Raw genomic sequence first — 26,004 nt, forward strand, 5'->3', positions numbered from 1 at the left:
TGCTTGTGCAAATATAAAGTGGTGGAAAACAGTTCCACCAAACAATGCAGCCACTGTGAAAAAGTTTGGTAGTCCTTCAAAAAGTTAAAGACAGTTACCATAAGACCCAGCAATTCCACTCCTAGGTATATGTACCCAAGATAATTGAAAACACGTATTCCCACAAAAACTTGTATACAAATGTCCATAATATCATCATTCAAATAGCCAAAAAGTGGAACAATCCAAATGTCCATCAACTGATGAATGGATAAACAAACATTGTACATACACACAATAGATTATTATTCAGCCATAAAAAAGAATGAAGCTCTGACACATGCTGTGTGGAGAAACCTTAAAAACATTAAGCTGGTAAAATAAGCCAGACACAGACTGATAAATATGGTACTATTACCCTTATATGAAATGTCTAGAATAGGCAAATTTATAGTGACAGAAAGATTAGAGGTTACCAGAGGCTAGGGAAGTGAGGAGTGGGGAGTTATTGCGTAATGGGTATGGAGATTCTGTTTGGGGTGCTGAAAATGTTCTGGAATTAGGCAGTGGTAATAGTTGCAAACCTTGTGAATATACTAAAAACCACTGAAATATACACTTAAAAATTGTGAATTTTATTGTATGTGAATTATATTTCAATTAAGAAAGAAACCCCTAAGTCCCAAAGAGAAATTCTGCTCTGTTACCAAAGTACACGTTATTGAAAGAAAACACTTGAAATGCAATGCATATCTTGATTTGTGAAAATCACATACCTAGTTATGATTTTCAAATGCTCCTTAGGTTGAAATACAATTATAAATATACAGTAAGATAAGCCCTTTCTGAAGCTTATATTTATTACACATATATTTATACTTATATTTTATAGGTTTCTGCTTCATGGAATCAAATGTGAGCAAGAGAATGCAGCGTCCACTAGGCAACGGATCACACAGAACTGTTAGGTTTCAAATTTGGAAACTGAAGCAAATTCTTGAGGCACAGACAAGTGTTTGAAAATCAGTTCGCCAAATGTATAGATGATTTGGTAAATGGCTCAATTACAGAAGGCATCATAATCTAGTTACTCCAGGTGTGGAAGCCAAATGATAAGGGTTCTGTCCTGGTTCTGTTGCTTAGCTTGTTTCTACTTCTTCATCTGTAATGGAGATGGTTGACATTGAGATTCATTCTAGTTTCAAAATTGTGAATTTACTTGATCTTATTGTGACTTTATAGTCAAAGGTGTTTTGAAATTGTTTTCTTTGCTTGGACTGCATTAAAACATTCACATTAAAAAATTTAGTAAATTATTATTGAACCATATAATTTGAAAAGGATTAAATTGTCCACTCAACTTTTAATAAATTGTACTGATTGATTGCGTTCTACTGAGAATTTGTTTGAAGCAATACCACCACCTGGTGGCTTCTTTTCAACGATGTCGACTTTCTTGTATGTGATAGTTTGGCCTCTCCTTTCTAATAAAGGCCAGTAGTTCAGAAATGCCTATTTTAGGAAACAAGTTAAAAAATATTGCATGCTATATGTTAAAGTTAACCAATGTTTATGGCATTGGCTGTAGAAAGTTATTTTACAATTCAACAAATTCCCTCATTAAATATTTGTCTAATGTCCAAGTACAAGAATAAAATAGTGAACAAAATAAACGAAAATACTTGCATTCATAAATGTTACATTCTAGTGAGAGGAAGTAGATAATAAATAATAAGCGTAATAAGTAAATAAATTATAACATGTTTAGTGGGAAGTTGTATTAAAAAAATCAGGATAAGAGAGATGTTGGGTAGTTTACAATTTTTCCCCCCTTTCTTCCGCCTCCCCCCCACTCCCACTCCGGTTCAAGCCATTGTTTCTCAGTCTAATTGTGTAGGACACAGCTCCCTGGCCCATGCTGGTGTTATGAGCCTTGTAGTCCCCTTGTCGGTCCGCAAAGCAGCTCACTGCCGCTCAGCTCCAGGGAGAGCTGTTGTTCACAATCTTGGCTGTAGAGGGCACAGCTCACTGACCCATGTGGGAATCAAACCAGCAACCTCCGTGTTAGGAGCATGGCACTTCAACCACCTGAGCCACGGGGCTGGCCCCCACAATTTTTAAATAGGATGATATTTGAGTAAAGACCAGAGAGAGGTGAGGTCCATTCTTCAGACAGGCTTGTCTGAAGAATAAAATTCCTTAGACTTACAATCTAAATGTTTAGCTTTAATTCCAGCATGCTGCTATAATTCTGCTTCTTCAATTATTTCTTTTTTAGGAAACAAGAACTGTAATACCACGTCAATATTAATAGGAATGACTACATTTTGAAAAATAATGTTGTCCAAAAGATAAGGTACCTCTCCTGCGGAGTAATGGATATCTTTAGTTAGTATCAGGAAAAAATACATGAAGTGGTAGTTGTATTAACTTATTTTTCACCACCTTAATGTGATATTTACACATTGAAAATTGTGTTCCTATGAAAGAACTACTCAAGTCTTAGGAATTGAGAATTGAGAGAAGGGAGGAGAAGGTGAAGGTGGGATGTACTCATGTAAGAAATAGAAAATATGAAGGTCTGCCTGGGAACATTTGGGGATATAAACTCTCACAGTGGCTGGGGTACATGCTTGGCCTTGGAAGGATTGGCTACCCTCCCAAGGACCAAGAAAATATTTACAGGAGGTGGAGCCTGGTCTTCGCTTTGGCGCAGGTGGGCCAAGCTCTGATACATCTGATCTCGTACCAAGGACTGGCGCCGGCTCCTAGCCAGATCCGTGTCCAGTTCCTTGTGTTGTTAACACGTTGTTAGTGAAGTCCTTAAAACCCCAGAAAGCCAAGGCAGGCAGTAGCGGTAGTTGTTGTTCCCTGGCAGCCTTGGCTGCTGCAAGATATCCTGCCCGTGCTGATGACTTTACTTGACTGGGATTTCGCCCACACTGATGAAGGGCCGGTGCTGTTTCTACGACGCTAATTGACTGGGCCCTGGTGGTATGATGAATTGCCTCCTTGCTTGTTAGTGGTATGATAATATATCCCCCTAATCTCTGTCTTGTCTTACTTACTTTTACTTTGTAATAAAACTTTTTAACCCCTTCATCCCGGCTTGTGGTGGTGTGTCTTGTGTATCAGGCCTTGAAATTAAGTCTGTGCACAGCAATCGATAATACTTATCAATACAACTCACTAACAAAAGATTAATTTCTCTAGGTTGTTTACGGCTTTATTTATAAATTTGTCTCAACACTTTTTGAAGCCATATTCATTTTCTGTCTTAAACACCCTTGGGTTAATAAGTGCCTCTAAATGGCAGCAACTGAGAGTAGAGACTGTTCGTTTCATAGGTATAGCATAGGCCTTGAACATAGTAAATGTTACTAAGAAAGTTATGTTACTTGTCCAAAACCTACTTTAGAAAATAACTTTAAAGGGTAACATCTTATCTTAATATTTTGAGATTTTTCTTTAGACCAAAGTTTTCTGTGAATGGAAAAAAGGGGTTTTGTTTTTTGATTTCTTTTTGATGCATCGAGGAAATTAGGTCAGACAAAGCAAAGGAGTAAAAGGCTAGATTTTGAAAAATAAACTTCTTGATCAAATTGCCTAAAGGGTTGTGTGTTTTTTTATCACTCTATTGTTTCCATAGTGACTTGCAATTAGGTGCTTCATACACATTATGAAATGCTGAAATGCTATCTAACAGTATTAACAATGTTTTTCAATTTGTATATAGCATTTCAGTTTACACAGCATCCTCATGTATATATTATTTGCTTATTTGGTTCAGAATATACAGTGTGAATATAAAGTTTAAAGCATGTCTTTCCTTTTAGTTCTCATTTAAGGGGAATCGAGTTTCAGGGAACTATGTGCATTATACTGGAAACATAAATCTGACATGGACATAAGTGTTTTTTGATTAAATTTATTGGGGTGACAACGGTTAGTAAAATTACATAGGTTTCAAGTGTACATTTCTATAATATATCATCTATATATCACATGTGTGTTCATCACCCAGAGTCAGTTCTCCTTCCATCACCATATATTTGACCTCCCCTTTCCCTCTTATATTATCCCCTCCCCCCTTGACATGGACATAAATTTGAAGAAGCAATGGCCAATATGTGCCAAGTGGTAGCAGCTAATCTTGGCTAAGAGAGGGAATGAAAGAAGATGAATAGGTGAGAAAAGTCGGTGGAATCATAGCACACTGAGGTCCAATAGTTGAAAAACGAAATGCTTATGAAGCACAGTCTTAAAAAAGTCCAGGCGTTTAGGTGGAGAGTTGCTCAACTCTCCCCTTCTCAAACAACAAAACAAATGACAACAACACCACTCCCCCCCAACTTCTCCTTGCAAGAAAAATTTCTGTGAACTTATGATTTAGGAGCGGGAAGGGGAGACGAGAACAAAAGGCAAATCTAGTTCATGCTTATGCAACTGGAGAGGTCTGAAAATGAAGTAAAAAACAAAACAGACAGTCCATAAACTTCTGTTGAATGGATGAACATCTCTATTATAAATAAAAATATAATATGCAAAGATTGTATTTGGAAGGTGACCCAAGAAAGTAGTCACAATGGTTACTTCTAGGGAGAACTGCGGGATTAGGGGCTAGGGATAGGTTTACTTTTCTGAGTATTTACGAATTTTCAAGACACGCATGCTCAACCTTTAAAGAAAAAAAAACTTCTGGGAGAATCCCTTCTCCCCATCCTTCAAGTATCCCTTCCTGCCCCCGACTTCACTGTCAAGACCTATGTTACTCCCAATCGACGACCCTGGAGGAAACAGGTGTCCAACCCAAATCCCTGTGATCTAGATCAGCCCGCCCACACTGCCAATCACAGAAAGGTGGTCAGGTGCACCGTCATGTGAAGGAAAGGTGTGTGTGTGCGGGGAGGCGCTCTAACGCTGACCCTGCAGGCCCCTGCGATGCCCAAAATCTCTCTTTAGCGGCCTTAGGTGTCAGGATGCTCTGCATTGGTGGCGGGGGAGTTGGGGTGTCTTCTTCTTATTATTACGTAGTGCTAGTGCCTTTTCGGAAAACGCACCCAGGTACAGCTGGGTCGCCCCACAGGGCGCTTCAGAACCAGCAACTCTTGCGACGCCGCAGCCCGCGCCCACGTCCTGTCAAGCTGCCGCACCGAAGCCTGACTAGCATTCTCGGTTAGCGGATTCGCCGCTTTTTGGTGTCAGAATTTAAAAATGAAAATTCAAATTTCCCTGTTTTGGAAGCCCTCCTGCCAGAGAAAACAGAAGCAGGACAGATTTGGAGCCCTTGAGCTTTTTTCTCTTCCGGCTTCCACAGTATTTACACCCAGAGCGCGGCGGACCTGCGTCGAAAGCGACGACGCGGACACACAGGCCGCCGCGCAGGCGCGCAGTCGTGACGGCTGCTCCGTCCCGCCCCCGCCGGGTGTCCGACGTGGAAGTTGCTGGCGGACCAGGCTTCCAAGGAAACCGCCTCCCAGCCGGAGCGGGAGGCCGAGGCGAGTGGAAGCGGCGGCATTCGGGCTCGAAAAAGAGTCGCTGCGGAGGCCGCGACCTGTTTCTGACGATCGACGAGGGCGGACAGGCGGCTCATCATGGGTGAGGGATCTGAGAAGGGCGCTTGGGCCGCGCTTGAGGGGGCAGCGGCCCAGGGCTGGGGTCCGGAGGAGGAGAGGAGCGGGCCTGGGAACCCCCGACTAGCCAGCTTCTCACTGGAGAGGTCGCTGAGGACTTAATTCACGGTGGCGCTTCCCCTGTGGGGGTGGATCCTTCCTGGAGCGGTCGTCCCGCTCCTCGCTACTTTCTCCTTCATCCCAGCGGGGTCGGGTCGGGGCACCGCGGGGCCGCACAGCCCTGAGACCTGGGAGCCCGGCTCCGAGTCCTTTCCCCTGACCATGAACTTTTCCCTCAGCAGCTCAGACCCAGTTCGACTTGCTGGGCGGAGTTGGTCTTGCGAAGCTTGGCAACATGTCAGTCACTGGTTCGCTGAGGTTTCTTGGGTAAAAAATGAGATCTGACCCCACTGTGGAAACTTGATTCATTCTCTCTCTCCCTCTCTCCCTCCCTCGCCCCTCCCCTCCCCTCCCCTCCCCTCCCCTCCCCTCCCCTCCCCTCCCCTCCCCTCCCCTCCCCTCCCCTCCCCTCCCCACCCCACCCCACCCCACCCGTCGGTGGGACTGCATCCGTTTGAGAAATCCAAAGGGAGGTGTTGCTCATAATTTCGTTTGATAGCCATTTTGTCATTTGTCTGCTTGTCCGTAGCTTGTCGTGTAGAGAATAGAGTAATGTGGAGGAGGGAATGGGGAGGGTATTACTGGTCAGTGAATGACATTTTAATCTCAATTTTTGGAGTGCTGATTGAGGGCACTACATTGTCATCACAAACATCAGGTAAACCGTCTTCCCCGCTAGAGCCCAAAATGAAGGTGCAACTCCTTTAACTTGTTCGCAGCCCTCCAGATGAAGGTGGAAATGCTTTGGCTTATTTAAATGCCTCCACGGTTTTCTGGGGGGTTTACTTCCTGCTCTGGAACACCACAAGCACTTTCCTGTTTTCATCCATAATCACCTCCAATTTTGCTCTTTCGCCTTTTTTTTTTAAACCTGTACTTTGTCAACATTCTACCCCAACTATTACACTTCCCAAGGGTTCTCTACCTGACGGAGTGTTCATTTTTCCAGACTTGCAGCTCTTAATTGTGCCATTTCTTTGTCGAATAATCATGTATTATTGAGTGGCATCACTTCTGTTGTCAGTTGTTTTTTATATTATTAAATGTAACTTTCAATCTAATGCTTTTGGTGGGAAAGAGTCAAGCCAAGGTGCTTTTTTTTTTTGTAATTGTAAAAGAAAATAAATTAGCTTCTTTTGTTGTAAAAAGAATAATAAAGACTCTGAATTTCCACCTTCCTTTCTATGAGGAATTATTTTACTTAAACACAATCATTTCTAGGAGGCCTGCTGAGACAAAGGATAATTTTTTAATTTTTAATTTTTTTCCAGTTTTATTGAGGTTATGATTGACAAATAATTGAATGTATTTCAGGTATACAACATATTTTGATATATGTATACCTTGTGAAATAACTCTACAATCAAGCTAATCAATACATTCAGCAGTTTACGTAGTGTATGATAAGAACCTCTGGAGATCATTCTTAGCAAATTTCAGGTGTACAGTACATTATTATTAACGATAATCCCTGTGCTGCACATAGGTCTCCAGAATTTACTCATCTCGTAACAAAAGTTTGTGCATCTGTCCCATTTCCCTGATTCTCCCATATCTGGTAACCACAATTCTACTCTGTTCGCAAGGTCTTTTATATTACACAGTACCTTGCATATAGGGAGCTTCCTGGAAATATTTCATGATGAATTGAATGTAGCATTATTTTTTTTAAATGAGTGTTCTATGAAGAATAGTTTTTATTTTGGGCTGCTATGTCTCAATTTCTTGTGCTAGTTATATTGCTTAACAGAAATCTCAATGATTGAAGGTAGTTCTGATGGTACTGATGCTATATAATAATAAATATTTATTTAACGTAATATTTATTATAATGTAAATATATTATGTATAAACTATAATAATCATAATAATTGCTTTTCATGTGCGAGGACCTCATTGTCCCACTGTCATTCTGATTCTCCCTTTGGTTTTTAGGGGTAGTGGGGTGATCATGCCAAGCTATCCATATTCTTTTGATTAGAAAGTGAGCTCCATAAAAGCAGTGGTCATATTTCTCTTATTATTTAGTGTATCTTCTGTGTTTTCCTGATACAATATCTAGGACATAGTAACAATCAGTAATTACTTGTTTGATGTTGAATAATGTATTTTAGTTGGGGCAAAAATATGCATCTATGAATGGAGGAAAATACAATATTTAATTTGGTATAGCTTTCAAAGGGCAAGATTAAATGTTTTGTGGACCTAGTTCTGAAAATGATATTTAATACATTTTTGCTTTTATTATTTTTTTAGGTGGCTTTTTCTCAAGTATATTTTCTAGTCTGTTTGGAACCCGGGAAATGAGGATTTTAATTTTGGGATTAGATGGAGCAGGAAAAACTACGATTTTGTACAGATTACAGGTTGGAGAAGTCGTTACTACTATTCCTAGTAAGTGTTGGAATGATTAATTATAGGGGTTTCTGTTTTCCACTCCACATAACTTTATTTCTGAATGAATAATTCACATAATAAAATAATTCATAAGGTTTATAAACTTGTAGCATGAGCATATTATTGATAACACTTTTTTTTTCATAAACTGAGAGGCAGTTTGTTGTAATTTATGGACCCTGGTGCATGGCTAGGTTTTGCTGTTTAGAGCTATTTTAAAAATTGGCTTGAGGTAAGACACTTAATCTCATTGAGAGCCAGTATCTTTTTTGATAAAATGAAGACAATAAATATCCACTGGCTTTGAGGGAGACATAAGTGAAATGTATAAAATACTTTGTAAACCTCTTTAAAGAATTATATAGATGTTGAGTGATACTGCGTGTGAAGTGGTTTTTTCTGTATTTGTTACCAGGTATTTTAACTTAAGCTTAGTTTCTCGTAAGTAATTCTGTTGATTACTTGTAAAGAGCTGAGTTGAAGAGACTGAATGCTGAATTAATCTGGTACCTAAAACTATTAAGAGAAGAAATACCTCAACTTTAAATCAGTTGTGGGTATCTTAGAAAAATATTCTCAATAGTCCTGTTTGACTACATAAGAATACTGTTCTACTTATACTTTTTACCATTTGTTGACCTGAATTTACTTAGAGGAGATTAATACATTTAAACTAAGTTTAAGAGTTCAGAGTTTGCGCGAGTATTTAAATTATGCCTCTAAATTACTCTGTCATGCAAGATATTTCTATATTTAATCGTGGTTAAATTTCCAGATTACAAAAAAAAGATAGTTTTTTATGAGAGAAGAACTTTTAAAACTCTGTGACATCTTTTCTCTCTTCTTGCCACCTTCAGTAAATTTCGGTTCCCTTGATTTTGGCTTTTCAAAATTGCCCATCTCTGAGTCCTGGGGGTCTCTGCAGAGCACACAGCCCAGTGGCTTGCATTTCAGTGAATGCCAATCTACACCACATTCCTGTCCTTTGCATATAAACTGTGTTCTTAGTCCTGGCAGAGATGGTGATTACATTCTTACCTCAAACTTGTCATATACATGTGAATCATTTACCAATATAAACTTAAATCTAAAACAAAAATTCGCAGCTGTTTTTATTTTTTTTAAACTTTTAAAATCGTAATTTTTGTATGTATAACTCCTCTAAGTTTTTCCAGCATCCTCTGCACCTTCCCTTAGATTCCTTTCAATGATAATAGTGATATCCTGCCTCAGCTGTGTGGTGCCAGAGCTCTGCCTAAGAAGGATGGCAGGTAAAAGGGATGAGACACCTTCCCTTTGCCAATCAGCTGTGACCTTTTTACAGATGAGCTCCTGAGGAAGTCTGCAGAGGGTCTGTGAGAGTACCAGGCTTAGAGAACCCAGCTTCCATAAAGCAGTATCCAGCCATTGCTGTCCTTACCCACTGAAGTTTAGAATCTAGGCTTTCTTGGTTTCGTTCCCTGTTTATTTGCTACCTACCAAAATTCAATTTTTTATATAATACATCTGCAACTGTCCTTTCTAAGTACAACTTTCTGGACACTTTTTATGCCAGTACTGTATTATGATAATTTAACATAATACGATTTCCGTTGAGCTAAGAATTAGGTATTTGCAGAGGACTGGAGATTCTCCCCCTCCCCCTTTTTCCGCCTCCCCCCTGTCTCCCACTCCGGTTCAAGCTGTAGTTTCTCAGTCTTGTTGTGTCGGACACAGCTCCATCACTGGCCCATATGCTGGTGTTATGAGCCTTGCGCTCCCCCGGCTGAAATAGTCGGTCATCTGTCGGCCGCTCACGGCAGCTTTCGCTGGCTGCTGGCCACTCACGTTGGCTGCCAGCTCAGCCCATGGCAGCCCCTGGCAGCCCAGCTCCAGGGAGAGCTGTTGTTCACAATCTTAGCTGTAGAGGGCGCAGCTCACTGGCCCATGTGGGAATCAAACCAGAGACCTCGGTGTTAGGAGCATGGCGCTCCAACCACTTGAGCCATGGGGCTGGTCCCCTGGAGATTCTTATATAACCTGAAGGTGGTGCTGAACTTGCTAATTGATGGTGTGTGTGTGTGTGTGTGTGTGTGTGTGTGTGTGTGTGTCTGTCTGTCTGTCTGTAGCACAGCATATTGTCTTGTCTTAAATGGAATGATATCTTAACCAATAATGTGATTCAGTAATTCCCATTCGTTGGGGAAACTCAATTAGGTTGGATACTTAGAAGGTAGAATGCATTAGTCTACATAAACTACTTATTTATCTTTCAGCCATTGGATTTAATGTTGAGACGGTAACATACAAGAACCTTAAATTCCAAGTCTGGGATTTAGGAGGACAGACAAGTATCAGGTATGGTACGAAGACTGGATTATTTTGTGGTATTTAACATTTATTCGCTCTTGTAGGGTTAACAGCAGTAAACCAAAATACATCTTCTTTTGTAACTTAAGTGGAAGCCACCTAGTTTAAAATGAGGTAAAATTGCCTGTTCTCTCAATTAAATTAAAATCTAAGGAAACTGGTTTTTCAGATATCACTTAATGAAGTGTTTTCATGAAAATCTCAAGACCTAATTAGTTTTTTTTTTTTTTTTTTACTAAAGAGGGTCCTTCATTTAGTTCTTGTCAGCCCCTTCAAATGTGAGACAGACTATTCTGGATTTCATAAAAATACCTTTCAGGCCCACCATTTAGGGGTAAGGTGAACATAGATGCCCTCTGGAACTCAGGTCTCCTGCCCAGCATTCTGTGCCAGATGTGGCGACTGTGAATATTGGGTGACTGTCAGTGGTTGCTTACTGTGGTACCATCTTAACAGATTAGTAGTGCATTCCCCAGCATCCTGCTGCCTTTTAACTTGTTTTATTTCTTGAACCATTTTGGAGTCTGTTTCTAATTTTAGCAATTTCTACTTTCTAGTGTCTTTGGTGATCAATTTAATGCCTAGTATATAAAAATCATAGTAAAATTTTTTAAGAGTCCATTCCTCTTAAGGAGTTCCTAGTTAAAGATTTATAAGATGTAATGATCAGTTCTGTGTACAACTTTTTTATCAATACATATAGTGATTTTATAGGTTATAAATATATTCTTTCAGCCTAAGTCTGAACTCATTCTGAAACTCTTTGGCCCTGTGATTTATTCTTTACCTCAACATTCTTTTTCTCCCTTCACATTTGAGGGCTATGGTATATATCCATCAGAAACAATGCATCATTATGGCATTGATTCTAACATGGGTGGGCAGGTTTGGCATGTAACCCCCCCATCACTGCCAAGTCCTAGCATATAAATTAACGTACCCATTTCTTCTTCTTTCAAATAATAATATATTCTCCTTTTCTGAATTTTTTTTAGGCCGTACTGGAGATGTTATTATTCAAACACAGATGCAGTCATTTATGTAGTGGACAGTTGTGACCGAGACCGAATTGGCATTTCCAAATCAGAGTTAGTTGCCATGTTGGAGGTAAGAAAACTACTAAAATGTGGGAAAATCATTTATATTTGCTTGCTGTTTCCATTGTTTATTATTACATGTAGGAATAATGAAAAGGAAAGCAGGGATTTTTTTTTTCCTCCATGCCTTTAGTATTCTTTTCTTTTATGCACATTACTTCCTATTCCAGAAATACTGTTGGGGAGAGGGTTGGAGACAAATAGAAAAGAAAAATCCAGCCTTCTAACAGGCTTTAGACTAGATTCCTTGATTTCCAGGAAGTTCAGAATTGAACTCTTTCTAAACTAAAGTATTTTGTCACTCTATGAAGTAATTTTTTTAAAAAAAGTCTTTATTTCTAGTCATATACGTTAGCTTATGGAAGCAGATATGGGTATAAATAGTAAGAAAGCATAATTGTTTCAGCATTGAAGTTCAGAGAAATACGTGTTTCCAGCCCAATTATGGCCCCTGCTTACCTCTCCCAGCTTTATCATTCTTTACTCTTGGGTTTATAGTGCCTTATCCACATTGGCTTCTGTTCTTTGAACACACTAAGCTTGCACACCTGATGGCTGGCGTAGGGCTCTTTGCACTTGCTCTTCCTCTGGTTGGAGTGCTGTTCCCCAGATCTTTGCATGGCTACCTGCTTCATGTGTTTCATCTTGTAGGTTTCTTCCCAAAGAGAGTCTTATTTTCTAACCCCTTATTTGCTACTTTATTCTTCGTACCATTTATCGTTTCTTTCCATTATTTTAAAATATATTTGTTTACTTAGGTATATCTCCCACCCTAAAGTGTAAGTTTTTCGAGTTTACCCTAATATCCCTGGTGTGGGACAGTGTATAGCACTTAATTAAGACCGCAATACATTGTTTGCTGCGTTGCATAAGACAATTTATTGGCTGGCTGACTGAATTCAGAAGATGCTTTAAATAGTTAATTAAGGAAAATTAGGTCTCTTTTTCTCAACAAAACTGAATTATTCAGTCATTGAATGTTTAAATATAAGTTGTAGGCCACTTGATTACATCTAGGTAAACGCATTCTCAGACTACTTTGGACTTCTGATTTCTTTACTACTGATTTCTTAGTGACTTGCAAGTTACAAATTGTAGGCCTAATAGTTTTAAACACTGGCTTACAACATAGCATCATACTTATAAGAGCTTCTTAGACCAAATTCCCTTAAAGAATTTTAAGGGAGTGTTTAATTGCTTTGGGTATATTGGATTTTTAAAAATAAAAGCTTTATGTAGATGTAGTTCACACAGTATAATGGATTTTTATCATATAAAGTTTTGCATAAAAGGAATGGATTATTAAGTAGTTTGCAATTCTCAAGTTGTGCTGGATTGTTAGGTTATTTGTGGTATTAGCATTTGACTTTTATAAACTTATGGAGAAATAACTAAAATGTATTAAATTATTTTAAAGATTTTTATTGGGGAAGGGGAATAGGACTTTATTGGGGGAACAGTGTGTATTTCCAGGACCCATCAGCTCCAAGTCAAGTTGTTGTCTTTTCAGTCTTAGTTGTGGAGGGCGCGGCTCTGCTTCAAGTATAATTGCCGTTGTTCAATCTTAGTTGCAGGGGGCGCAGCCCACCATCTCTTGCGGGAGTCAAACTGGCAACCTTGTGGTTGAGAGCATGCGCTCCAACTGAGACATCCGACCACCAGTGAGCTCAGTGGCAGCTCATCGTCTTCATTCTAGTTGCGGAGGGCGCAGCTCACTGGCCCATGTGGGAATTGAACTGGCAACCCTGTTGCCCAGAGCTCACGCTCTAACCAAATGAGCCACCTGACCGCCCTGAGAAATTATTCATTCTTTAAGAAGTAACTTTTAATTGATTCAGTCAATGAATATTTACTATCTGATAAAAAGTACAAGTAAAGTACAGGTCAGGACTATTACATCAAAACTTACAGACACAAAATTTGTTTTACCTTTTTTGTATGCAAAAATAAATTCTAAATGAAGAATTAAATGTAGAAATAGATATTATTAACTATAAGAATATGTAAGTGAGTATGTTTAAAATTTCTGGATAGGGAAGGTCTTTGTAAGTCAAAAAATTGGAAGGAATTACAAAAGAAGAGATAGATTTAATTATATTAATACAAACAAAAAAACCTCCAAAACTTTAGAGGCCAGATAATATAACTTAGGGTAAAACAGGGAACCAGGACACAGTTTTACAACTAGTGACTAAGGATTAGTGTTTTTAATCATATCAAGAGCTGCCATTCAATAGGTAATGAGCAGAAGGCAGAACCTACAATTCACAGGAGAAAAAAATATTGCTAATAACTTTGACATTTTTAATTCCCTAATAATAAGCATATAATGAGATGCTATGTTTGGAAAAATATATAATTTCCAGTTCTACCAAGGCTGCATTAAAGATAGGCACTGTCATACACTTTGGTGGAGTTGAAAATATTACAACTTTTCTGGAAAGCAGTTCACTAATATATGCAACAAGAGCCTGAAAAAAGTTCATACTTTGATTTCATTTTTAGAGGATTGTGTTAAGAAAATAAAGATTCATACAAAGGTTTCTGTATAAAGACTCTGTCACTTGGGTTTCTTTAATAGCCAAATGAAAAGAATATAATTGGAATTTTAATACTATTAAACAGTTATATAGTTTATGGTACATGTATTTGAAATATAGAGTACATTTAACCATTAATAGTTTTCTTTGAAAACTGTTGGTTTAGAAAATCATACATGATTTAATCTTTAGTTTATGTTTTAAAGCAGGGTATGGAACTAAATATAAGTGTGATTTTTAAATGTATAAATTTATTAACTATAAATATCTGAATTACAAAGCAGTAGAAAATACCCAAAATGTTAAACAGTAGTCATGTTTGGGAGGTAGAATTATGGGTGAAACTTCTTTTCTTTGTACTTCTCTATAATTTCAAATAATTTATAATGAACATTACATATTAATAATTAGGAAATACACTTTTAAAATAATGTATTTTTGGCATTTCTTCCTAAACTCAAGGGAATGAATTGATTAAAAGGAATTTAATATCTTTTATTTAGGAAGAAGAGCTGAGAAAAGCCATTTTGGTGGTGTTTGCAAATAAGCAGGACATGGAACAGGCCATGACTCCCTCAGAAATGGCAAATTCACTTGGGTTACCTGCCTTGAAAGACCGAAAATGGCAAATATTCAAAACTTCAGCAACCAAAGGCACTGGCCTTGATGAGGCAATGGAATGGTGAGTATGTTTCCAGAAGCCATCTGTGCATTTGTGCGTGAGTGCAGCTGTGTACACACATGAAATTCCCTGTCATCTTAAGGATGAAATTCAAATTACTTAGCAGCTCATAATACTAATTTCCTCCAGCCTTTTCTCCCACTTGCCTTCATGTGCAGTCACTTTTATTTCAACAGCACCTACCTGATTATAGTTAAGGCTGCCATTTTTCTTTTTCCCTGCCTCACTTCACCTCAGTTCCTTATCCTTCAGGACTTAGGTTAAGGCTTTCTTTTCCAGAGTCTTCCCTGACATACTCGTATCTCCATGCCCACTGCCTTACCACACACATGGTTAGATGTCACAGGTTAGTGATACAGTACTTATTACACTGTCTTGTAATTGATTTGTGCATCTGCTTACTAGATTATCAGCTCCTTGGGGACTGAGACTAGTTTTCACCTCTGAATTATCCACATCTGGATAATTGGCTGTGGTAGTAGCAGCTTGGAAAGTAGATATTTGGTCTTTTCTGATTAGTCATTCAAAGTGTAGGCCAGTGAAAGCTAAAAGATCCTCGTCAAAATTAAGTCTATAACCTAATTTTTCTATAACTATCTTAGCCTTCATCGTTTAAAATGCTTTGGAATCCACCTCCAGTATAAAATTGATAAACGATCATACTTTGTACCTGAAAGTATGAAGTTAATTTTATGAAACCATTTTTTCTTCACAGGTTAGTTGAAACATTAAAGAGCAGACAGTAATTCAATCACTTCTACTCCTCTGAAATGAAGACCACATCATATATCCTTTTGGAAACAGTTAAGTGTGCTTCACACTACTAAATGTTAGAACTGTTTGTGATTGTTGGCATATACTGAACTGACTGCGACATTTGTAATAAATATAAAAAATAAGTATTTGGTTGGAAGGGTAACTCATTGTGATGGAACCAACTGAATGGTCTGTATAATGTAAAGTATTCCTTCCTTGCTTTCTTGTGTTAAGGTATATATTCTGTTTGTGTGGAATTCTTATTCAAATACCATCCTATTAAAGAATGTACTCTTATTAAGGAAAATAACCCTCCTATTTTTGAATTAGTGGTTGTAGCTTGTTTGTATAAACACTAATAAATATCTTAACTAAGATTTTTTCCCCCCTAAAATGAATTAAGTTTTTCTGAAAATTAGACTAATAGAGTAGGTTAGGTCTTCATTTGCTTAATGACCAGTTTGTTTAACTGTTTTAAGAGCTTTTGGTTATAGGCATGAAGTTGAAGTAATTATTTTGGTGGTTAATTTCACTGACTTATCTGTAATTGTCATTTTATAGTACTTTATAGTTGTCGGAAAATTTTTACATATATTGACCTAGTTGATTTGTATAAGAACCCTGTGATGTAAGTAGGACAGATTGTATGTAATGTCTTCATTTTATGGACGTGTGGAATCTTGGGTTCTGATAAGTTAGCTTATCCAGCTGCTAGTGAGGTGGGGGAGCAGGGCTCTGAAGGGTATTTCAGGGTTAGGAGCTTGTCCCATAAACTACACCATAAGTTTCTGAAAATGCCAACTTGGGCAACACAGACAGCCTAACTCCTTAAAAAAAATTATGCTAATTGAAGTATTGTACATTCAAAATAATGTCTATAAATTTATTTGTCCATACTAGTAGAGGTAGTAAAAACAATCCTAAATTGTTGTATTTGATGAATTCACAACACTTTAGAGAAATAATTCACATTGAAGGAAATAAAAAAAGATCTATTTTAAGAAGCATTGTAAAAGATGTCCTTGCTTTCTTTTATTCCTTTAACCTACTTGTAATTGGACATGTAAATTTGGTGAAAAGCCAAAATCTTTTTGGTTCTACAGGGAGAAATTAAGCATTTTTGGTTTTAAAAATTAGGCTTACTGCTAGGCTATCGAAAAGAATTACATTCAAAGGAACTTTTCCAACTGCCCAGTCTACCCCAGGATTGGCTACAGTGTGACAGAAGGAGATATAGTCCTTAGTAATTACTAAAATCAGGGAGAGCTTTTTTCATTTTTTAAATTGGACAACCAGCATTTAAAAAATTAGATGCCGGTGAAGTGAACTTAATACCATTGTGACAGTGACCCTCAGGTCTCAGGAACAGCAGGGGTTCATTTCCTGTTCCTGCCATTGTCTTCCAGATGTAGGCATCTGGCCTCTCTCTCCCCTCACACTTGGTCATTCTCTCAACTCACATGAATGTGGCTTTCTCTTTTCGTTGGTGGGACTTTTACTCTTCTTATTTATTCCCCAGCAGTCATTCCTAATTTGGTCTTTTTGTGTCAAGTGGCAAAGTAGTCTCTGGCAGTTGAGGATCACTGAGAACAGAAGACAGGGGAGTGGGGTCCTGGCAGGCAGGTAGCCCTGTGTGTAGCCCCTGCTGAACCCTGAGGAGGGCACTTGGATAACGCTGATCTGTCTGGTTTGTCACCAATAGGATGGGCTAAATAGAGTGTACACTTATTTTAATATGGTATAACTTATTTTAATATGGAACAAAAGGTTCTTGTCTAGTGGGAAACAACTATGCAGGTGTGTTGCAGGAGTTTGAATGTTGATATTTATAAAAATCTACTGAGTGTTGTTTTGTGAGAAGCCTGAAAATGGAAAAAGCATCAAACTTGAAATCAGAACACATGAGTTCTAGGCACGAATGGCTACTCCTTCAGTATTTTTCTTGTTTTTTTGGTTTTTCCTCTCTCTCTAAAACAAGAGACTTGGACAAATTATATCAAAGGTTTGTTTTAGCTCTAACACTCTATTTTATAACTGGTTGACAATTGTACTGTGTTACATGGTCACAGTGAAAAATTGAGTGGTGGAATTCTGTTATTAGAATACCTGAGATGCACTTTAAATTGTGGAAATGTAAGCTCCTTGAGGGCAGGGACCAACTATATTTACTGTTAGTTTCCCTTCCATCTAGTGTGGTGCACCTGGCACATAGTAGGCACTCAATAAATATTTACTGATTAAAACAAAGCTGTGCTCAGTATCCCTGAGATATCTGTTATGATTTTTGCCTTAATATTAACTTGTTTTTTTATTTTTAAAATTTTTATGAAAGCAATACATATACTTTAAATCACTTAGAACTGAAATTGGCCTTTCAAGATGCCCCATATTTATCCGTTTGGCACATTACAAACTCCTGGTAGTATGAGAACTCCTGTTTGAGAGACAAGCTACATCAAGACACAGACGCTGAAGTTATGAAATGTTTGAACATTTGATTCCTATCCTATGTGCTGTAATATTCTAACCCCATAATTACATATTCTAAGAGCAAGGGCTTTCAATCCTGGGTTTGAATCCTGATTATGCTACCTACAATCTATGTTACCCTTAAGTAAATTATTTAATCTGACTCTCAGTTTCCTTATCTGTAAAATAACCCATTTTAGGGCATGTCTCAGGGATACTTTGAGGATTAAACAGAAGTGTTTGGCACAGAGAATGGCTCTTCCGCTCCTTTCCCAGTACGTGGGGCACTAAAGAATATTGCTTCCATAGCAAGTGTAGAGGGAGGCAAGACACCATATGGTTGAACAAGCTATTGCCAAATTATTTGCCCAAGTGGTTTACAAGAGTTCCCTTTGTTCTACCATGCTCACCAACATTGGTGATGTCAGCTTTGTCAGTCTGAAGGGTTCAAAATGGAATTCTATTCTGTTGTTAATTTGCATTTTCCTAATTATTAATGACGTTGACTACAGGGGTGATTCAAAATATCTAACAACTGGATAGACTTAGCTGATGCAGGAGGACCCCTAACAGTCCAGGTATTAAGCCTTTAATTTCTGGTGTGGAGACATATGGAGTCTAGGGGCTCACGCAGCCACGGTGGCACTTGGGGGGGGGGAGGGTCTCAAGGTAGGGACCACTTACCAACCGGTACATAAGTACTTTCATATTTGAGAATATAATATGTCATCTAAATGTTAATGCTTAAAGGCCATTTATATTTCTGTGCAATGCCTATTTTGCTCTTGCCACTCTTTCTACTGGATTATCTTTGTTGATTCATAGGGATTCATTATATAGCCTAGATACCACTAATCCTTTATCAGTCTGTGGTACATACCATAACAGTTCCGTCTTTTCCTAAGGAGAAGTTCTTAATTTTAATGAAGTAGAATTGATCACATGTTCCTTCTATAGATAGGAAAACTGTTCTTTTTAAAGAACATCATGGCTACTTTCAGCTCATCTTCTGTACAAATTTTAGATTTGGCTTACTAGGATAATATGAAGGACTCTTTTTGGGATTTTGCTCAGATACGCATTTAATACCAGTGGGATCTAACTTGGGAAAAACTAGCATCTTATGATACTCAATTGTCCTGTCCATGAACATGGTTATACCTCTCCATTTGTGCAGTCTTTTTTTGTGTGTGTGTGTGTGTGTGCAAATTTTTCTTAATGTCTTTTGATAGTTTGTAACTGCCTCCATTGCTTCCAGAAGTGTATTTCTAAATCATTTGTTTGATTTACTCCTAACTTTTTGTATGGCTATTTTAAAATGTATCTTTAGAAACAATAATTTTTAACTATGGCTAATGTCACATGCTTTTTAGACAGTGAAAATACAATAGTATTATGAAGTGTTTTAATTAAAAAATATTTGAGCATGATTACATTAAAGGTATAATAATATACAATCTCTGCCAAAGTTTACCTTAAATAATAAGACGTGCTGTGACGTCAGACCAGCAGAAAACTGGAAAAGTGATGCTTTGGGGAAGCTGGGAGACTGTCAGCACAGGGACACTTTACTCCACCATTGCCAAGTCTTTCAGGCTGCGGCTCTTTTGTCTCTTGGCCTTATAGCCTGGGCGCAGGAACTCTATCTTTCTCTTCTTTGCTTCACTTTTATTTTTGTGTTTCTTCAGCTTTTTCTTGGCGGCAATATCAGGATTAGTTACAAACTTGAGAAAAGAACAGAAATTTTATATTCCTTTAAAGTAAATGTTAAGCCAATAAAAACCAAATGCACAACGGACCATTTTGTTCACTTTTAAACATCACGAATGCAATATATGCCCATTAAAAACAAACTGGAGGCCCAGCCGGTTCCTCTTTCCTCCCTGGGTACTACCATGCACACACTCCTGCAAACAGTTACTAAACCTGAAGAACACGCAGTATTTTCAAACAGCAAACTTACCTCCAAAGCCTTCCTCTTTTTCCGGAGTGCCCTTTTCTCATTAGCCTGTTTCTGTACAGAGGCAAAGGCTAATGAGAAGCTCTCCAGCCCAACCAGCTTTTTGAGTAATTCTATGATTTCCTGGGATAGAGTCTTCAGCGAAGGATCTAATCACACACAGAGCAATAATCAGAGGCAATTACATTAGAAAGGAGATATTTGAATATCTACAAAATCAACAATAAGCAAAATTTAAACTCCTGAGGCATTATCAATTTTATTACTTCAACATTAAACACTAATCTGAAACTAGCCTCTACTTTTCTGAGAGAACAAGCAGAAGTGTTGGATACATCTCCCAGGATACAACAAGGGATCAGAGACCATGAAACCTACTTCCCAGAGGAATCCTGGCTCAGAAGACATTATTAATTTGAGAATTGGATGGAAACATTTTGGGTTACTTTTACTAACCTGCTCAGCCCCGCAGATTGGGGGAAAGGTAAGTGTGTTTCTCTAGGTCCTCTCTAATTCACAGGTCACAGGCTTAGCTCTGACAATCACCTTTTTTGTTTTTTGGTGGATCAGACTCCTTTGAGAAGCTTACACAAAGCTGTGCTCTCCCACCCTTTCTTGCCTCCTCTTTCCCAAATGCAAATAACCCACAGATTTTTGCATCAAGTTCAGGAGAGTTCAGGACACCTGTTCTAGATCGCAAGTTTCTTGACAGTAGAGACGAGGCCTTTTCCACTGTTGAACCCCGACTGCCTGGCAAATATTAGGTGCTCATAAATGTTGGCTGATGAGAATCAAAGCAGACCTGACCTTCACCATTGCTTTTTCCTTTCTAAGAGGAAGGAAACTCAAGGCTGTGGGACTAAAACAGCTCCTGCTTTGACATTTACTTCATTTGTTTTATTTTAAAACTCTTAACATTCACTTCACCTTTTCTCTTTCCAACCCAACCCCCAATTCCCTCTTCTCCTATTATGAAGAGACATTTTAGGATCACTGAGGGAAATGTACCAAATGCACTGGCAAGAAAAAAGAAAAATAGGAAAAATTGAAGTGATAGATATTTAAACTATTTCATACTTTTGCCTTATAATTCCTGAGAATATAATGACATTCCATTGTTCATTATTCATAGCACTATGAGGTTTAGAACCACCCCAAATTATAGTTTTCTTTGAATATTTAATCTATACTTAGGAGTGAAACGTAGGAACATTCATTCTTAGACACGAGAAAGCATGTTGGAGAAAGTAGTCAAATATAACACAAACATGCCTAATTTGTTTGCTATTGCCTTGATACCTAGCAAGTTTTCTTTCCTAAAATAAACTCTGCCGAGGAGAGGACAGGAAGGAGAAGGAAGCATTCAGGAGAGAGGCGCAGGTATTGAGAAGAGAGGCTGCAGTTACCCTGTTCCGCGTAGGTGCTGTTCAGTTCTCGGAACAAAGGAGCTATGATCACCGGGAGGTACGGCTTCACCTTGTCTACGCCCAGGTCCATTGCCACAGCTCCGAGAAACTTAAAGATGCAGGTTCTCTGGAAATATAGATCATTGTTCATCAGAAGTATTTCTCTTATACTTGGTGCCACACCATTTAGAAAACAAGGTCTATTTGGGGGCAGATACAGCTGCAGTTTTGGATTCAAAAGTTCCCAGGGACTTGGGAGGATCACTGACACCACTAAATTATTTTCTAAAATAAATTACTACTTTCAATGACTGCACATTATTCATACCTTTAAGGGGTTTCTAGGTGAGTAAGCGGATTCCAGTTTTGCAATCCGGGACAACTTCTGGATCAAGTACAGCAGCGTGGCTGGCCTGCTGTGCTCTTCCTTTTCGTGTGCACAGGCCTCATGTTCTATATCCTCTCTGGCTACGCCATCTCCTAAAGCTTCTTGCTCCTCCATGTCCTCCTTTATCTCATCTTGCTTATCCCCAGAATCGGGTTCCAGTAAATATAAGACTTTGGCTATGAACAACAAATTCTTAACAACCTTAAAAAAAAAAAAAAGAAAATCTTGGCCATAAAAATGAATGAAATCTTACCATTTGCAACAACATGGATGGACCTAGAGGGTATTATGCTAAGTGCAATAAGTCAGGGAAAGAGAAATACCATATGATTTGACTTACCTGTGGAATCTAAAGAATAAAGAAACAAACAAGAAATAGACTCACAGATACAGAGAACAAACTGATGGTTGCCAGAGGGGAGGGGGGTTGGAGAGCTGGGTGAAAAGGGTGCAGGGATTAGCAAATTAGTAATTACAAAATAGTTACAGCATAGGGAATATAGTCAATGATGTTGTAACAACTATGTATAGTGCCAGGTAGGTAGTTGACTCATCGGGGGAATTACTTCATAAGTTATATAAATGTCTGACCACTATGCTGCACACCTGAAACATACTGAATGTCAACTGTAACTAAGAACAAAAAATAATTAAAAAATAAAACTGACCGATAAAAAAAAAGCGGGGAGGAATTGGACTTTGATTTTGAAATAAATATGGCTTGGCAAAACAGAAGTTTTATAGGTATTCAACGATTAGGGAATAAAAACGGCAGCCAGTTGGCTCAGTTGGTTAGAGCACAGTGCTCATAACAGCAAGGTTGCCGGTTCGATTCCCACATGGGCCAGTTAGCTGTGCCCTCCACAACTAGATTGAAAACAACAACTTGACTTGGAGCTGATGGGTCCTGGAAAAACTGTTCCTCAGTATTCCCCAATAAAAAAAATTAAAAGGAAAAAAAACAACTGGGTATTACACTATTAAACTGATGATCGTTCCTTTTTTTTGTAATTCATCAGTTCTTGTGTGCTTAAACCCATTTCCATGTAACTTGCATCCAGTTGGCCTTGTTCTATCCTTTAGGGTCACACAAAGTAAATAGATTTATTCTGGACCATCCATTTACATTTTCAAAGATAGCTTTAAATTCCTCATTCACAGAAATAACAATTTCCATTTACTGAGCACTAATGAATAGCTTTGTGTATGTGTCAACTTAAAATGGCCCTATTAGGTACTATTATCCGGAGAGAAGATTGGGGTTGAGTTACTAATTGACTCACCCAAAGATAAAGTGAGTGGTCAGCTGGAATTAGAAGGTCTTGAGAATTCAAACCCAACTTCAAAACACTGGCTCCTCCTTCCTCAAATCCCATCTGATCCAGGGAACCAGCCCAGAGACAATTTTAGTCTTATAAAAAGGGCCCCCTTTATTGAGTCCCTGTGACATCCATAAAATTGCTGATGTAGGTATTTCACACCCCTCATGGGAGAGGGAAAACCCTGGCTGCTCCACTAGAGGTGCTGTGTTCCTAAAGTTCCCCAAATGTAGTCCTCAGAACCCCACACACCTTCCTAGTCTAGCCTGTCCATCAAGAGCTGGTGCCAAGATTGTCATTTCCTTCTTTTGGAAGCCTGGCCTCCACGAAGGCAGTCCCTGATTTGGAGACCCTTTCCCCCTGTGGCAGCCACTTCACATTGTTAACTCATGCTAAAATTATAATGAACTAAAATCCATACTTTCATCTTGGGTCAATTCTAGTAAATCTCTTCCCTGCCCTGAGTTTGTATGGTCTGTCTGTCCACCTCTATCAAAACTGATACTGTGTGAGACCCCTGGCAGGATTTCTTTGGCTTCACTGCTATCCACTAAATAGCTATCCATTCCTTCCCCAACCCTGCCATATAATGAAGTGTGTTGTATACTTTTATTTTAAAAAGTGATAGAAGTCTAAGTGTTTATGGCATGCCACCTGAGACCACTCTTTAGATGTAGTATTCACCTAATCCCTAGTGCCCCTATCCCTCGGTCTACATTGCTCCATCTTGTGCATGACTCACAAGAGATGAGGTCAAGTGCCTTATTCATCTCCATATACCACATCTGTGTCACCTCAGCATCTACTAGCACAACTGCTGTATCAAAAGAGGAAAAAAAGGGGGGGGGCGGGGCAGCAGACCAACTATTCAAAAGCAATTCACATTTACTATGTATTTATAAATGCCTTCTCTATAGTTAACATTTTACATATACATTTTATATGAAAACAGATAAAGCTTCTTAGTGATGGAATTATTTCTCTGTTTTCTGTGAAGGACAGACAATTGTCAGACTACACTGTAGCATGAACATTAGTGCTTTCTCTTCAAATTCGAGGGTAAGAAATTCAATATTACAGTTTAATATAAAAACAATGCCTTTCAAAGCATCAGTCACAATGCGGAGTAGATACGTTATAACTGAAGACGAAAAGATTTAATAAACAGCCTTCCACTGCATCATCTTTACTGGGAATTTTAAATGGAACCAAGAGAAACCCCAAATGGACCCCAGAGTTAATTAGATATATGTGCGTAACTGAACATGTATTTAAATATGTTTATATTTCATTTAATTTCCCAAGCGTTAAACTACGAAAAACAAAAACCAAATACCAAATATAAGCCTATCCCTAGACTGTTGGGACAATAGGTCCCTTTTATTTAAGTGGACAGGATTACGATACTTACCTGCTCTCCTAGAGATTGATCCAAGAATTTGGAATGTAATTGATGGCAAGAGGCTAGGGCGATACTTTTCATCTGTGAAGAGAAAATGGACATTAGGAGACACAATGCAGGACATTTCTGAGTAACCATAATAATACTAGATTTTGCTCTGAATGACCACCTGTGCAGGTCTGGAGTGGGAAGGTTCATGACCAGAAATTGTATAACTGTTCCCTTCTACCTTCCACAAGCATTTAAGCCCAGGGAAATGAGATACTTTCAAGCTCTAGGGAGATAAGATTAATAGATCACAATCCCTTAGATTATTGGTAGAGAACGTTGCAACATTCCAATACTTTTTTCTTCCCCTTTTCTTCCCTTTTACCTTCCACTCATTCAGTATTTACAGAGTTCCCACTATGAGCCACGTGTTGTGCTGGGCTGCCCTAGGAAATCAGAGATGGAGAAAACATGGTCCCTACCTAACATTTTTTATGAATGTGATCTCATTTAGTTATCAATAAGGTTATGAAGGAGGTAGGGCAGACAATAATAATCTTATTTGCCAATGTTGCTAAAGAACTTAAACATATAATGGAAGATGAACATGCAAAGCAAAAGTCTGGTTAGACTGATAGTCTAAAACTTATCTTTGAAAAACCTTGGCCTTGAGGGTGACCCCTCTCTAGTTCCTAACATTCCTATAGCTTCACATACGCAATAAGTTGTTGGCTGGAAGAATTTCTCACAAGGGCCAACCCCAAGGTAGTTACATGAACCAGGAGGAACATCCCACACAGATCATGAGGGAAGAAGTTTTAGAGAAACCTTACCTTTTGGTCAAGGTCACTTGTTAGGAACCTGAACGCTACAGGTTCTGAGAGTTTCCTTTTAGTTTTTTTGGCTTTCCATTTTCTAATAAGCTCCTCTGGTTGGCAAGAGGCAAAGAGCAATCCAAAAATCTGAGCTGCGGTGAGCCACACCCAGCTGTGCGGATGTCTCAGGTGGGAGTGTACATGACCTACAGGAACCAAGGGAACCAAAATGCATTCACAGAGGTCTTGCAGCTTTCCGGACTCTGGTGGTAAATATGACTGACAGGCATGTATCGAGTACCTATTATGCGAGTACCTATTTAGTGAGTACCTATTATGTGCTTGGATTTGAGAACTCAACATGAACAAAATAGCCCCTGCTTCCCAGAAGCTGTTGAGCTAGGGAGAAGTGAGGTAGAGAGATACTGGAAGCAACTAGAAAACCAACTGCAAACATGGTAAGTGACACGAGAGAGGTACGAGTAAGCCTAAAAACAGACCAGCTCCATTAAGAACTAGTTTCTGATTCAAGAGAGAGAAGGTGGCATTAATATTCACAATTTCTAAATTAAAATTAATGTAAATATATATGTAGGTACATATTGGTTTCTCCTAAGTATTGAAATTGGTGGCTCCAAGCAGCTGACTGAAAAAGTATCATTTCTTGAGGCTTCCTACATGCCAGGCACGGGGCTAAGTGTGTTACACAAATCTCATTTAGATTC

At 38.6% G+C, this 26,004-nt stretch overlaps 2 protein-coding genes across 2 annotated transcripts in view; one reads left to right on the forward strand and one right to left on the reverse strand.

Annotated features, from left to right (window-relative positions):
- The first annotated feature begins 5,370 nt into the window (after positions 1–5,370).
- Positions 5,371–17,779, forward strand: ARL1 (ARF like GTPase 1). The gene is made up of 6 exons (XM_019732103.2): positions 5,371–5,577; positions 7,968–8,105; positions 10,364–10,445; positions 11,453–11,564; positions 14,598–14,776; positions 15,492–17,779. Exons 1-6 carry the CDS (start codon positions 5,574–5,576, stop codon positions 15,520–15,522), a joined length of 546 nt encoding a protein of 181 aa, XP_019587662.1. The 5' UTR covers positions 5,371–5,573; the 3' UTR covers positions 15,523–17,779.
- A 1,613-nt stretch (positions 17,780–19,392) lies between these two features.
- UTP20 (UTP20 small subunit processome component) overlaps positions 19,393–26,004 on the reverse strand; it is an 89,132-nt gene continuing 82,520 nt past the window's right edge. The window contains exons 57-62 of the mRNA XM_019732102.3: positions 25,298–25,485; positions 24,486–24,557; positions 21,696–21,956; positions 21,368–21,494; positions 19,965–20,110; positions 19,393–19,725 (exon numbers count right to left, since the gene is read on the reverse strand). Of these exons, the coding sequence (XP_019587661.3) occupies positions 19,570–19,725; positions 19,965–20,110; positions 21,368–21,494; positions 21,696–21,956; positions 24,486–24,557; positions 25,298–25,485 (950 nt within the window). The 3' untranslated portion in view covers positions 19,393–19,569. The remainder of the gene's footprint in view (positions 19,726–19,964; positions 20,111–21,367; positions 21,495–21,695; positions 21,957–24,485; positions 24,558–25,297; positions 25,486–26,004) is intronic.

The sequence above is a fragment of the Rhinolophus sinicus genome, chromosome 1 (assembly GCF_057876585.1).
Source record: "Rhinolophus sinicus isolate RSI-liver-muscle chromosome 1, RSI-T2T, whole genome shotgun sequence".
Lineage (NCBI taxonomy): Eukaryota > Metazoa > Chordata > Mammalia > Chiroptera > Rhinolophidae > Rhinolophus > Rhinolophus sinicus.

Coding starts and splice junctions, on each gene's coding strand:
- ARL1 (XM_019732103.2), top strand. Junction 8,106..10,363: donor AGTCGTTACTACTATTCCTA/GTAAGTGTTGGA, acceptor TTTATCTTTCAG/CCATTGGATTTAATGTTGAG. Junction 14,777..15,491: donor CTTGATGAGGCAATGGAATG/GTGAGTATGTTT, acceptor TTTTCTTCACAG/GTTAGTTGAAACATTAAAGA.